The sequence below is a fragment of the Ceratotherium simum genome, chromosome 24 (genome assembly GCF_057802395.1).
Source record: "Ceratotherium simum simum isolate JZ-2026a chromosome 24, ASM5780239v1, whole genome shotgun sequence".
NCBI lineage: Eukaryota > Metazoa > Chordata > Mammalia > Perissodactyla > Rhinocerotidae > Ceratotherium > Ceratotherium simum.
In genome coordinates this window covers 365,440-381,278 of record NC_141923.1, presented here as the reverse complement: position 1 = coordinate 381,278, position 15,839 = coordinate 365,440, and the positions used below count along the sequence as shown (strand labels likewise).

Genomic DNA, 15,839 nt, shown 5'->3' with positions numbered 1-15,839 from the left:
TGTTAACTATATGCACAATAGTCCTTATTTCCCAGTTATGTAACAAGAATAACAATGGCTGTGTCACATAGAATATGCATGTTATATCTTATTAGAAAGGGGCAGACTTTCCTAAAGTGGGGGCCTCTTTGCATGCCCACCAGCGACACCTTGCCATATTCTAGTCCCTAATTTATATGAGGGAAATGATTACATCCTTTATCCTCTTGTACAAATCATGGGGATGCCTGTAAAACATCGTCCTACCTCAGGGAGCTCCTTGTTCAGAACTCCTGAGCAACCAGGACACGAGTACCAACATTGCTCTCTAGACTCTGGGTTCAGCTACTATCTATTATTGGATCAGGCTTCAGGCTTTGATTTTGGGGAACTGTATCACTGTGTGCTGTCTGATGGCATCTATAAATTAGTGGATCTAGTCTGAATTCTTCTAGACTTCCATATGATCGTTTTTCATTTGATACCATAGATAAACTCATATTTATCTAAGACATAATGTGAGCAGACTAGAGTATGCTAGCTTCTATAAAAAACTTCTAAACAGGTGATATGGCTTACATGATATAGTGAATTACCCTGTTCATCTTGGATTAGGGATCCCGGACCATCCCCACAAGCAGTGGATATAACAATGTTCTTCAGAATAAAAGAGGAGGGAGGGCGGAGTCAAGATGGCAGCGTAGGCAGACTCTGAACTCACCTCCTCCTGTGGACACAGCCAATTTACAACTACTCGTGGAAAAATTAACCCTGAGACAGAACTGAAAACTGGATAAGAGGAACTCCTGCAACAATGGACAATCCTAACTGGGGTAGAAGAGGCAGAGACTCCCTTCCGGAGAGGAAAAACGCCGCCTTCACAAGCCGCCAGCTTCACGGCCGCCTGGAGCAGCGCACAGGTATGCAGCCTCCCTGGAGGCGCGGGGTCCTGAGCCGGGGAGCGCCCCCGCTGTGGGCATTTTGTGGACCCAGCACAATTGACACCAGTGGCATAATATCTGACTTTGCCTGCTACTAAAGCATTGGGTACCACCCCCGGAAAACCCGGTTCACAAAGAAACTAAAACTGGCTCTTAAAGGGCCCACGCACAAACTCACCGGTTCCAGAAAGCATCCTAAAATCACCAGAAAGAAAGGTGCACAGTGCTTCAGTGACAAGAGACTCACCTAATAGGCCCTGAGTGCATCTCGGTGAGGGGTGAGACCTCTCCGGGGACTGGGACATTGGCGGCGGCCATTATTGTGGCCTGGTGTGAGCCTGCTGACACAGATGCCATCGGAGTTCTCCCTGAGACCTGCTAGCCCAGGGTCTGCTCCACCCGCTAGAGCACGGATTTAATCCAGCTCAGCCAGGGCAGGCAGCCCACCCTAGAGACTGGCCCCACCCAACAACAAGCCCTCAGGCAACGTGTGGGCATGCATAGATTGGTCACTGGATTCTCTGCAGCCTGGCAACTGAGCTGACTTGAGCGGGGCAGGGTGTGCACAAGGAGCTGGTGGAGAGTGTGGGGTGGTGGCAGAGTGTGTGGGGCTCCCGCCTTGGAGAGACTGGGTCTGCTTGGGGAGGTCGGGACGCTCACATGGGGCAGGACTGTGTTGACTGTGTATGTGGACCTGTGGGCAACAGGGCTTGTCAGCTGCAGAAGACTTGGGCTCCTCAAAGACCCACATAGGGGGTTTGCCCCACCTTCCAAAGCCTGAAACAATTGGGTGCTCCTGTGCCTGAGGGCAGCCCCACCAAGCTGCAATCCTCAGAGAGCTGACAACAGACCTAATAGGCTAGAGTTTTACAGCAATTGTAAGGCCCTGAGCCTAACAACCTGCCACACTGGGGGCCTACTCACTTAAAAGAAATACTGCAACACAAATGTGGTATTAGAACTTACAGCCAACTGTGCAGGGGCTCCCCACACCTGATAAAGAGACTGAAGGACCCACAACAACTACAAGCAGCTGAGCATTACAACAGCTGGCCAGGAGCATAACTCAGCCTCCCTGGGCGCCTATAGGGAGAGCTAACAGGCCACAATAGAAGGACAGACGTAGCCCACATAGGGGCCACCCCTAGAACATTGACAACTGAGGGAAGCACACTGGAAGCCTCCTAAGGCATCACTTACATAAGGTCACCTATCCAAGAGCAGGAGACGTAGCTGACCTACCTAATACGTAGACACAAGCACAGGGAAAGAGGCAAAATGAGGAGGCAAAAGAATACATTCCAAGTAAGGGAACAGGACAAAACCCCAGAAAAGGAACTAAGTGAAACAGAAATGAGCAACCTAGCCGACAGAGAGTTAAAACTAAGAGTGTTAAGGATGCTCACTGATCTGGGGAGAAGAATAGATGAACTCAGTGAGAATGTCAACAAAGAAATGGAAGATATAAAAAAGAACCAATCAGAAATGAAGAATACAATACTGGAAATGAAAAATTCATTAGAGGGACTCAAAAGCAGAGTAGAGGATACAGAAGAACGGATCTGTGAGCTGGAAGAAAGACTAGAAGAAATTACCCAAGGTGAACAGGTAAAAGAAAAAAGAATTAAAAAGAGTGAGGACAGTCTAAGGGACCTCTGGGACAACATCAAGCGCACTAACATCCGTGTTATAGGTGTCCCGGAAGGAGAAGAGCGAGACAAGGGGGCAGAGAATTTATTTCAAGAAATAATAGATGAAAACTTCCCTAACCTAAGGAAGGAAACAGACATCCAGGTACAGGATGCACAGAGAGCCCCAAACAAGATAAACCCAAAGAGGCCCACACCAAGACACATCATAATCAAAATGTCCAGAATTAAAGATAAAGAGAGAATCCTAAAAGCCGCAAGAGAATGTCAAGTTACATACAAAGGAAACCCCATAAGTCTATCAGCTGACTTCTCAGCAGAAACCTTACAGGCTAGAAGAGAATGGCATGATATATTTAAAGTGCTAAAAGGAAAAAACTTACAGCCAAGAATACTCTATCCTGCAAGCTTATCGTTCAAAATGGAAGGAGAGATCAAAATTTTCCCAGATAAGCAAAAATTAAAGGAGTTTGTCACCAAGAAACCAGTGTTACAAGAAATGTTAAAGGGACTGATTTAAGGGGAAAAGAGAAGACCACAAATAGGAAAAATTATCTATTTCCAAGATTAGAACGTAATGGACACAAATGCACAAAAAAGAGGTTAGATATGATATCAAAAACATAAAAGGAGGGAGGAGGGTAGTTAAAGAGTACAGGTTTCAGACAGAGGTCAAACTAAGGTGACCATCAATTCTGTATAGAAGATGTAAGGAACAGAGAAGGACTACTAAAACACTGAGAAAAACAAAAAAAAGTTAAAAAATGGCAGTAAGTACATACTTATCAATAGCTACTTTAAACGTCAATGGACTAAATGCTCCAATTAAAAGGCATAGGGTGGCTGACTGGATAAAAAAACAAGACCCATATATATGCTGCATACAAGAGACACACTTCAGACCTAAAGACACTCACAAACTGAAAGTGAAGGGATGGAAAAAGATACTCCATGCAAATGGCAATGAAAAGAAAGCTGGGGTAGCAGTACTTATATCAGACAAAATATACTTTAAAACAAAAACTGTAAAAAGAGACAAAGAAGGGCATTACATAATGGTCAAGGGAGCAATCCAACAAGAGGATATAACACTTGTAAATATCTACGCACCCAATGTAGGTGCACCTAAATATATAAAGCAATTATTAACAGACATAAAAACAGAAATAGACAGTAACACAATAATAGCAGGGGACTTTAACACTCCACTTACACCAATGGATAGATCCTCCAAACAGAAGATCAATAAGGAAACATTGGCCTTAAACGACACACTAGAACAGATGGACCTAGTAGATATATACAGAGCATTCCATCCAAAAACCGAAGAATACATGTTCTTTTCAAATGCACATGGAACATTCTCCAGGATTGATCACATATTAGGCCACAAAACAAGTCTCCATAAATGTAAGAAGATTGAAATAATACCAAGCATCTTTTCTGACCACAACGGTATGAAACTGGAAATCAACTATAGGAAGAAAATCAGAAAAGCCACAAATACATGGAGATTAAACAAAATGCTACTGAACAATGACTGGGTTAACGAAGAAATCAAAGAAGAAATCAAAAAATACATGGAGACAAATGAAAATGAAAATACGACATGCCAGAATTTATGGGATACAGCAAAAGCGGTTCTAAGAGGGAAGTTTATAGCGATACAGGCCTATCTCAACAAACAAGAAAAATCTCAAATAAACAATCTAACAATGCACCTAAAGGAACTGGAAAAAGAAGAACAAAGTCCAAAATCAGTAGAAGAAGGGAAATAATAAAAATCAGAGCAGAAATAAATGAAATAGAGACCAAAAAAACAATAGAAAAAATTAATAAAACCAAGAGCTGGTTCTTTGAAAAGATCAACAAAATAGACAAACCTTTAGCTAGACTCACCAAGAGAAAAAGAGAGAAGGCAAAAATAAGTAAAATCAGAAATGAAAGAGGAGAGGTTACAACAGACACCTCAGAAATACAAAAGATTATAAGAGAATACTATGAAAAACTATATGCCAACCAATTCGACAATCTGGAAGAAATGGATAAATTCTTAGAATCATACAACCTTTCAAAACTGGATCAAGAAGAAGTAGAGAATTTGAATAGACCAATCACCAGTAAGGAGATCGAAACAGTAATCAAAAACCTCCCCAAAAATAAAAGTCCAGGACCAGACGGCTTCCCTGGTGAATTCTACCAAACATTCAAAGAAGACTTAATACCTATCCTTCTCAAACTCTTCCAAAAAATTAAGGAGGGGGGGAAGCTCCCTAACTCATTCTACGAAGCTGACATTACCCTGATACCAAAACCAGACAAGGACAACACAAAAAAAGAAAATTACAGGCCAATATCACTGATGAACATCGATGCGAAAATCCTCAACAAAATACTAGCAAGTCGCATACAACAATACGTTAAAAAGATTATACACCATGATCAAGTGGGATTTATTCCAGGTATGCAGGGATGGTTTAACATTCGCAAATCAATCAACGTAATACACCACATTAACAAAATGAAGAACAAAAATCACATGATCATCTCAATAGATGCAGAGAAAGGATTTGACAGGATCCAGCATCCATTTATGATAAAAACTCTGAATAAAATGTGTATATAAGGAAAGTACCTCAACATAATAAAGACCATATATGAGAAACCCACAGCTAATATCATCCTCAATGGTGAAAAACTGAAAGCTATCCCTCTAAGAACAGGAACCAGACAAGGATGCCCACTGTCACCACTCCGATTTAACATAATATTGGAAGTCCTAGCCAGAGCAATCAGGCAAGAGAAAGAAATAAAAGGGAACCAAATTGGAAAGTAAGAAGTGAAACTGTCACTATTTGCAGATGACATGATTTTATATATAGAAAACCCTAAAGAATCCACCAGAAAACTTTTAGAAGTAATAAACGAATATGGTAAAGTTGCAGGATACAAAATCAACATACAAAAATCAGTTGCATTTCTATACACTAACAACGAAGTAGCAGAAAGAGAAATTAAGAATACCATCCCATTTACAATTCCACCAAAATAATAAAATACCTAGGAATAAACTTAACCAAAGAGGTGAAAAATCTGTACACCGAAAACTATAAAACATTGCTGAAGGAAATTGAAGAAGACACAAAGAAATGGAAAGATATTCCGTGCTCTTGGATTGGAAGAATTAACATAGTTAAGATGTCCATACTTCCTAAAGCCATCTATAGATGCAATGCAATCCCTATCAAAGTTCCAACAACATTTTTCACAGAAATAGAACAAAGAATCCTAAAATTTATATGGAACAGCAGAAGACCCCGAATAGCTAAAGGAATCCTGAGAAAAAAAGAACAAAGCTGAAGGTATCACACTCCCTGATTTCAAAATATACTACAAAGCTATAGTAACCAAAACAGCATGGTACTGTCACAAAAACAGACACACAGATCAATGGAATAGAATCGAAAACCCAGAAATAAACCCACACATCTATGGACAGCTAATCTTTGACAAAGGAGCCAAGAACATAGATCGGGGAAAAGAAAGTCTCTTCAACAAATGGTGTTGGGAAAACTGGATAGCCATATGCAAAAAAATGAAAGTAGACCCTTACCTTACACCATACACAAAAATTTACTCAAAATGCATTAAATACTTGAATGTAAGACCTGAAACTGTGAAAGTTCTAGAAGAAAACATAGGCAGTACGCTCTTCGACATCGGTCTTAGCAACATCTTTTCAAACACCACATCTGACCGGGCAAGAGAAACAATAGAAAAAATAAACAAATGGGACTACATCAAACTAAAAATCTTCTGCACAGCAAAGGAAACCATCAACAAAATGAAAAGACAACCTAACAATTGGGAGAAGATATTTGCAAACCATACATCTGATAAGGGCTTAATCTCCAAAATATATAAAGAACTCATGCATCTCAACAACAAAAAAACTACCAACCCAATTTAAAAATGGGCAAAAGACCTGAACAGACATTTCTCCAAAGAAGATATACAGATGGCCAACAGACACATGAAAAGATGTTCAAAATCACTAACTATCAGGGAAATGCAAATCAAAACTACAATGAGATATCACCTCACGCCCGTCAGAATGGCTATAATTAACAAGACAGGAAACAACATGTGTTGGAGAGGATGTGGAGAGAAGGGAACTCTCATACACTGCTGGTGGGAGTGCAAACTGGTGCAGCCACTATGGAAAACAGTATGGAGATTCCTCAAAAAATCAACGATAGAACTACCATATGATCCAGCTATTCCACTGTTGGGCATTTATCCAAAGAACTTGAAAACACCAATTTGCAACGGTACATGCACCCCTGTGTTCATTGCAGCCTTATTCACGATAGCCAAGACTTGGAAGCAACCTAAGTGCCCATCAAGGGACGAATGGATAAAGAAGCTGTGGTATATATACACAATGGAATACTACTCAGCCATAAGAAACGACGAAATCCAGCCATTTGTGACAACATGGATGGACATTGAGGGTATAATGCAAAGTGAAATAAGTCAGAGGGAGAAGGTCAAATACCGTATGATTTCCTTCATTAAGTAGTAGATAATAACAACAATAAACAAACACATAGGGACAGAGATTGGATTGGTGGTTACCAGAGGGGAAGGGGGGAGGGAGGAGGGTGAAAGGGATAATTCGGTACATGTGTGTGGTGATGGGTTGTAATTAGTATTTTGGTGGTGAACATGATGTAGTCCATGCAGAAATAGAAGTACAATGATGTACACCTGAAATTTTTACAATGTTATAAACCAACGTTACCGCAATAAACAAAAAATTAAAAAAAAAAAAAGAATAAAAGAGGAGTCTGCTTTTGTGGGAAGTTCAAGAAGCTCCTAATTCTTTCCAACCCGGAGAGAATTCCACACACATGGGGTTACCTAAACTATAAATCTCAAGCCTTCTCATCACACATACTTGTTCTAACTCTTTGAATGCATATATCCTCAAATACAGCAAGGCATTACATCAAAGACTCTTTTAACGGATCTGAAGCTAAAACTGCAAGAAGAACTGACTATGCAATTTCAGGGCCCTGTGTAAAATAAATAGGAAAGGTGCATACTTTTTTTTTTTTTTCGTAAGGAAATTGGGCCTGAGCTAACATCCATGCCCATCTTCCTCCATCTCAAATGCGGGACGCCACCACAGCATGGCTTGAGGACTGGTGTGCAGGTCCGTGCCCAGGATCCAAACCTGAGAACCCCGGGCTGCAGAAGCAGAGCACATGAACCCACACCACCACACCACCGGGCCTGTCCAGAGGGTCCATTCTAAAAAATTAAGAATTTAATGACAGTAAGAGCAGAACATCACACTTCTAAGTAAGGCACAGTTCCTGTTTTTGAATTCTCTTTGATTGAATGGCCTTAAAAGACTTCCAAGTCTTTAGCCTAATTCTGCAACAAGAAAGTGTTTTCTTCTTCTCTTGTAATACCAAATTGGGCCTCATCCCATCAGATGTCCTGGTGAGGGATTGTGGAAGTGCTGTGTTCCCTAGTGGTCACTCGGAGCCACTCAGGCTGCATGACTGGCACATTCATCAAGATTTCCTTCCATCCATCAAAGACTTGGGGAGGAAAGAGCTCATATTTAAGGTCAGTGTTTTGCTCTAAGAAGAGAACAGGAACGTGAGGACGTATAATGCGAACACCTTGCAGCATTTACAACATCCTTTTTAGTTGGAAAAATTTGAGGATAGCTGGTTGATTCAACATGTGCAAGTTTTTGTGCAGTTAGCTCCTTATGGGTACCATCAAATTGATTAATACTTTTTGAGCATGTTAGTGAGCATAAAGAAAAGGAAGAAAATAATATTTTTAAAATATTTCTATAAGAATAGTAATCAGTTATTTTTTATTCGCTATCCAACTTCCTAAATGCACTTAGCTCAATTGTTTTTACTGTATTTAATAAATTTTCTGATAAAGATACATTCAGTCGTGGATTCCAGTCTCAGTCCTGCTTCATGTTTCTTTACATAACTTTAGCTCACACACATCTGACCATATTTAGGGAATAGATATGTGGAGAGATCTCTGAATACACAGAAAACGTGAAGATATGGGTGTCCCGTGAGAATGCTCTTTAAAGGGCAACCACAAGAAGGGAGTATTTTATTAATCAAATGGGTAGGATGACCAGTTCTGAAGATAGCAGTCAGCCTCTTTCCCCAGCCACCCCTGCCATTGTCCAATGGGCTCATGAACACAGTGGCCATGGTGGCGGGGATGCAGGTTATGTGTGGGCTCAGCAACATGGACTTCCACTGACTAAGTCCTCCTACATATGACCATGGCTGAGGGCCCAATCTACCAACAACAGAGACCAACTCTGGGTCCCTGGTTTGCTGCCATTTCCTGGGGTGGTCAAGCAGCTGTCTAGTTGCAGGCTGATTACACTGGACTGTGTCCATCATGGAAGGGGAAGTGTTTTCCTTTTATTGGAATAGATATTTACTATGGATATGGATTTGCCTTCCTTGCTTGTAATGCTTTTGCTAAAACTATTAGCCCTGAACTTAGACAATTCATTATCCACCATGTGCAATATGTACTGCACACATATCACATCTCATCAAGGAACTACCTTCACAGCAGAAGAAATGTGGTAATGGGTCCATGGTCATGGCACTCACTGGTCTTACCATGTTCTCCACCATCGTGAAGCAGTAGGCTTGATGGAACTTTGAAATGGCCCTTTGGAGACTCAGTTACAGTGACCACAAAGTGAGAAAAGCTTGCATGGCTGGGGCAAGGTTCTCCAGAGGCTGCACATGCTCTAAGTCAGTGTCCAATATATAGTGCTCTTTCTCCCATAGGGGGGATTCACAGGCCAAGGAATCAAGGGGTGGCCATGGGAAAGGAAACCCTCACTATCACCCCTTGTGGACATTTAGCATAATGCTTGCTTCCTGTCTCTGCAGACTTTTGTTCTGCTGATCTAGAGTTCTTAGTTCCAAAGGGAGAGAGATTTCCACCTGGACACACAACAATAATTCCGTGTAACTGGAAGTTAAGACTGCCACTTTGAGCTCCTAGTGTCTGTGAATGAACAAGAAAAGAATGGGGTTACAGTGTTGGCAGGAGTAATTGATTCTATTTATCAAGAGAGAATCGGACCATTTTTCCACCATGAAGGTAAGAAAGAGTGTGTCTGGAATACAGGAGATCTCTCAGGGCATCTATTAGTATCACTGTGCCCTGTAGTTAAAGTCAATGGAAAACCATGACAACCTAATTCAGGCAGGATGAGTTATGGCCTAGACCCTACAGATAAAGAGCCAAGACACTGAGGTGTCTGCTGAGGGCAGAGAGAACATGGATTGAATAGTGAAAGGAGGTAGTTATCCATACAAGTTACAACCATGTGACCAGTTATAGAAATGAGGATTGTAACTGATAGGAATATATTTTCTTATTTTGTTACTAATATGCTCATATACATAAACAACTCTTCTCAAACTATATTTATCAATTCTTAATGAATAGGAAGATAAATCTGTATTTCCTTCCTTCTCTTATTTACTTACCACCTAACAGAAGTTGCATTAAAAGCAGTTAAGGGGCCGGCCCCGTGGCTTAGTGGTTAAGTGTGTGTGCTCTGCTACTGGCAGCCCGGGATTCGGATCCCGGGCGCGCACCGAAGCACTGCTTCTCCGGCCATGCTGAGGCCACGTCCCACATACAGCAACTAGAAGTATGTGCAACTGTGACATACAACTATCTACTGGGGCTTTTGGGGAAAAAAAAAGGAGGAGGATTGGCAATAGATGTTAGCTCAGAGCCGGTCTTCCTCAGTAAAAAGAGGAGGATTAGCATGGATGTTAGCTCAGGTCTGATCTCCCTCACAAATAAATAAATAAATAAATAAATAAACAAATAAATAAATAAAAGCTGTTAAGCTCACATCACAGTGAGTAAGTGACAAAATATCAAGGAGAATAGTGGTCACACCCACGGAATTTACATCCTTTTATTGGGAAAGTTTTAGCATATCTTTGCTTGTATGGTGGATGGCTCTATCATGTTAGGCAGAAGTAAAACTTTGTTATTGTGTTTATCAGGATGTTAGGTGTAATTTAGGGACAAGTATATGGGTCCCCAGTCGACAAGGGGTGCATCTTGATGGTCACTTCTACGAGTCAGCTGTTGGGCTGTAGTACCTAGTTATTCAACTATCCACTAGTCTAGGTCTTTCTGTCAAGACCTTTTGTGGTGTGGTTAACACCTACATCAGCTGACCTTGAATGAAGGAGATTCTTTTGGGTTATGTGGCTGGATCTCATCCCATTAGGTAAAAGGTCTCAGGGGAATGGCTGAAGTTTCTCTGGAGAGGGAGAAATATGTCTCAAGACTGCACCATCAGCGACTGCCTGAGAATTTCCAGCTCGCTGGCCTGACCTACGGATTCTGAACTATCCAGACCTCACAAGTATCTAAGCCAACTCATTGAAAAATACATATAGTTATGTAGTGCATATGTCTCCTATTGATTCTGTTTCCCTGCAGAAACTTGAATGAAAAAATAAGAATTTTTAAAACTTGAAAAAATACGGATTTTACAAAATGTCACAATATTTTATATTTTATTCAATTTACCACATTTGACTAAGGCACCTATTATTTCTAAACTCCATTCGTACCTTTCCCTACAGAAACTTGTTCCAGGGCAGTCTGTGCCTCATTCCATCCAGATATCTAGAGTTCACCATCCCCACTTCCTCATTCTTTTCCAACCAACAGTTTAGCCATGTTTCAGGAAGTCAGGATGTTTCTACAATCACCGCTTCTGATGTAACTGAGGTGATGGATCAAGACAAAACTCAGGCTCAAGAACTAATAGAAACACACACAGAATTCATGCAGTGTTGTTATTTTTAGGGCTATAGTGTGTTACAGAAAAATGACACAATTAAACCAGAAATGAGAAAAGACACAGGGGGTGAAATCCAGGAGAAAAAAGGCACAAGCTTCCAGGTCTCCTCTCCCAGTGGAGTCTCATGGACGTGTTTTAATCTCCCAGCAATGACAGGTGATGACACGTGCAGAGAGCAGTCCTGCAGGGGGAGTGATGTCATTAGAGTGGCAGATTGTGGAGTCCTAACCCTTGCTTCTCACAGAAACACTGATATAAAAAACAAACACTTACATAAAAAACTCAGAACAAAATACCTTTATGATAAATCCAGATTCCAGTTAAAAAAATTGCAGCAGCCAGGATGAGTACAAAGTATAGAAAATGAACACCAATATAGGTGAGAGGAGAAAATTCACTTTGTCCACATCAGACTCTGCTCCAAACTAGCTTAGCTCAGAGCCAAGAGTGTCATCTTGACCCACGGCCTCATCTGTGGTCTGGGATTGTTCATCTGTCTGCCCATCCTCTTGACCTATTGATGTGCTCCCTGAGGGGCTGCATCATCTCTCATCTCGTACTGAAAGACTGCTGGACTCTGGATGCCTGGGTCAGATAAGAACAAAGAAAAGGCTTGGAGGCCCTTCTACCCTGACACTGCTCTGTGAGACTGGAAAGGAGAGGAAGACAGGGAGGGAAGTGACAGTGCCTGACCTGCACCCTCCCAGTGAGCTACGAGCAGGGCCAGTAGCTATATCTCACCATATGGACCAGCAGAGCCCAGAGGCCTGGGAAACCTGGGGGCAAAGGAGGGGAGGCCATCCTCCTAAAACCAGCACTGAGGCTGGGAAAGGGGCTGTTTCTTCACATACACTGGCACCCAGGCAGCCAACAAGGAACACGAGGAATCAAGAAGACATGACACAAGCAAAGGAAAAATACAAACCTACAAGGCCGACCCTGAAATGGCGATTATGATTTGCTTGATAGGAAATCAAAGTAAGCATTTAGAGAACCTCGGTGAGTTACAAGTGAACACTGATAGACAACTAAGCCAAATCCTGAAAACGATACAGAAACAAAATGAGAATTTCAACAAAGATAAAAAATATGAAAAGAGAACAAAACAATAATACTATAACTGAAGAATACCATAACCAAAGTGAAAACTTGAGAAGGGGGGTTCAAATGAAAACATTATCATGCAGAAAAGAGAATAAGTAGATTTGAAGAGAAGTGATGTAAATTATTCCATCAGAAAAGAAAAGAAAAAAACAAAACAAAACACTGAAGAGGAGTGAAGAAAGTCTAAGGGGATTATGAGACACCATCTAGCAAATCAACCCACACATTAAGGGGGTCTCAAAGGAGAAGAGAAAGGGAAAGTGACACAAAGCCTACTTAAACACATCTGAGGAGGGGAGTGGACATAAGGAACAGGAAGGCCAGAGATTCCCAAATGAGATGGATATCAAGAAGTCTCCAATGAGACACATTATAATCGAATTGTCAGAAATCCAAGACAAAACGAGGATTTTTAAAGAAGCAAGAGGAGGTCAGGTCATCACGCAGAGGGATTCCCCGTAAGTGGAACAGCAGAGTTCTCTGCAGATGCCTGCAGACCAGGAGGGAGTGGGATGATATATCCAAGACACTGAAAGAAAAATACTGCCAACTGTAAATACTACACCCAGCCTCAGTGACCTTCAGAAATGAAGGAGAGACAAAGAGTTTCCCAGATAAACAAAGCTGAGGGGGTTCGTCATTCCTGGATCTGTCTGACAAGAAATGCCAAAGGAGTTCTTCAAGTTGAAACAAAAGGTTCCTAATATCAACATAGCATGTGAAAGTACCCAACTCACTGGTTAAGGCAAATATGTAAATAATACACAGTATCTTGTTATTGTAATAATTATGCACAGATCAATTTTAACCCTAGTACAAATGTTAAAAAACTTAGGTACTAAGAATAGCAACAACTACAATAATTAGTTAATGGATAAACAATACAAAAATGTAAATTATGACATCAGTAACACAATGGGGTGAAATTACAGTTATTGTATGCAAGTGAGGTTAAATCGTTATCAGCTTAAAATAGACTGTTATTGCTAAAGATGCTTTATGTAAGCCTCATGGCAATCACAAATAAAAACTGTGAATTCAATACACAAAAGAGTAAACAGAAAGGAATCAAAGCATACCACTCCAAAAAAAAATCGTCATTCCTCAGAGGAAGACAGCAAGAGAGGTAGAGTGAAACAAAGAAACACATTTTTTCTTTGTTGGGGGCAGATAGATCAGCCCTGAGTTAACATCCATTGCCAAGCCTCCTCTTTTTGCTGAGGAAGATTGGTCCTGGGCTAACATCCGTGCCCATCTTTCTCTACTTTATGTGGGACGCTGCCACAGCATGGCTTGACCTGTGTTGCATCAGTCTGAAGCCGGGATCTGAACCTGCAAACACTGGTCCACTGAAGCGGAGCAAGTGAACTTAACCGCTATGCTACCGGGCTGGCCCTCAAAATAAATTCAAAACAGACAGAAAACAATTAAGAAAATGGCAAGAGTAAGTCCTTATATGTCAATGATTGCTTCAAATAGAAATGGATTAAATTCCCCAATCAGGGAACATGGAGTGTCCAAATTGATTAAAAACAACAAGAAAACGAAAAACACAAGATCCAATCATATGCTGTCTACAAGAGACTCACATCCGATTTAAGGATACAGCTAAACTGAAATTCAAGGAATAGAAAAAGATATTCCGTGTAAATGGTATTCAAAGGAGAGCAGGGTTGTCTATAATTAGACAAAAATTTTAGCCAAAACTGTCACAAGAGACAAAGATGATCATTATATAATGAAAAAATAATCAATCAATGAGGAAGACATACTAATTACAAATATATATGAGCCCAACATTGCAGCACCTAAAGATATAAAGTGAATATTAACACAATAGAAGGTAGAAATAGACAGTAATATAGTAATAAAAGGAGAATTCAATGGCCCACCATCAACAATGGATACACCATCCAGACACAAAGTCAACAAGGGAACCTTGGACTTGAACTATTCTTGAGACCAGGTGGCCTAACAGACATTTACACATTCTTCTTAAGCACACATGGAACATCCCCAGCCTAGATCACGTCTTAGGGCACAGAACCAATCCTAACACATTTAAGAAGATTGAAATCATATCAAGTACCTTTTCCAACCACAATGGTGTGAGACTAGTAATTAATAACAGGAGAAAAGTTGGAAAATTCACAAATATGTGGAAATTAAACAACACACCCTGAAAATCAAGAGGTCAAAGAACAAATAAAAATGAAAAATGAAAAAAAATTCTGGATACAAAAGAAAATAAAACACCATATACCAAAACTTTTCTGATGAAGTAAGAGCAGAACAATGAGTTAAATTTTGTGAAAACTAACTGCATTAAGAAAGAAGGAATATCTCAAATACTTACACCTAACTTTGCACTTCAAGGACTTAGAAGAAAAACATTTGCCCAACGTTAGCAAAAGGAAAGAAATAATCATTTCAAATTCTCAAACTCATAGAAGCAGAGAATAGAATGGTGGTTGCCTGGGGCTAGGCAGAAGGGAAAATGCAGAATTGTTGCTCATTGTGGATAAACATTCAGTCATGAAATATAAATCCATTCTTGGGATCTGCTGTATAACATGGTACCTATAGTTAATTACATGGTATTGAGCAGTTTAAAATATGTTGAGAGGATAAATCTCGTGTTAAGTGTTATTACCCCCCCACACACATACTCACCAAAGAACATAAGGACATTTTTGAAGTTATGCTTATATTTAGTATCTTGTTTGTGGTGATGGTATCACAGGTGTATGCTTATGTGTAAACTCATAAAATTGCATAAATTAAATATAAGCATTTTTGGTATATCACTTACAGCCAACCATAGCCTTGATTTCCAGGGTCATGTAGGCATTTAGAGACTGTATGATGCCCTCTGATAATCAGATTCAAGCTCCCTAGAGAATAATCAGGTATTCATTATAGAGCACCGTAGGATCATACTGGTACAAAATGCCCCAAGGCATCAGCATTAAACAATCCTTAAAAGGCAGCTGTTCCGAGGCTTCAGAGGTCACGTCCCAGGAGCTGACCAAGGGCCAGAAGTGAAGACAAACCTTTCTTTGGAATTTTTACAGTTAGAACAATGCAGGGCTGCTGTGTTAAGACTCTCCCACATGAAAGTCCAGATGACATGACAGTGCGTCTGTCAGAGTGGGGCCTGTCTCAGGAGAGAGGAGAGAGAAGAGATGGGCAAGGGTGGAATTCAAGAGCGCCCCTCATGGAGTGGAGGAGGTCGACTGACAGCCT

The 15,839-nt window shown here is 40.7% G+C and overlaps 1 gene segment (V, D, J or C); it reads right to left on the bottom strand.

Moving 5' to 3' along the window:
- LOC106802492 (immunoglobulin heavy variable 4-61-like) overlaps positions 1-15,839 on the bottom strand; it is a 35,989-nt gene that overhangs the window by 8,510 nt on the left and 11,640 nt on the right. Inside the window, 1 exon segment of the V gene segment in view lies at positions 9,634-9,638. Within this exon segment, the coding sequence occupies positions 9,634-9,638 (5 nt within the window).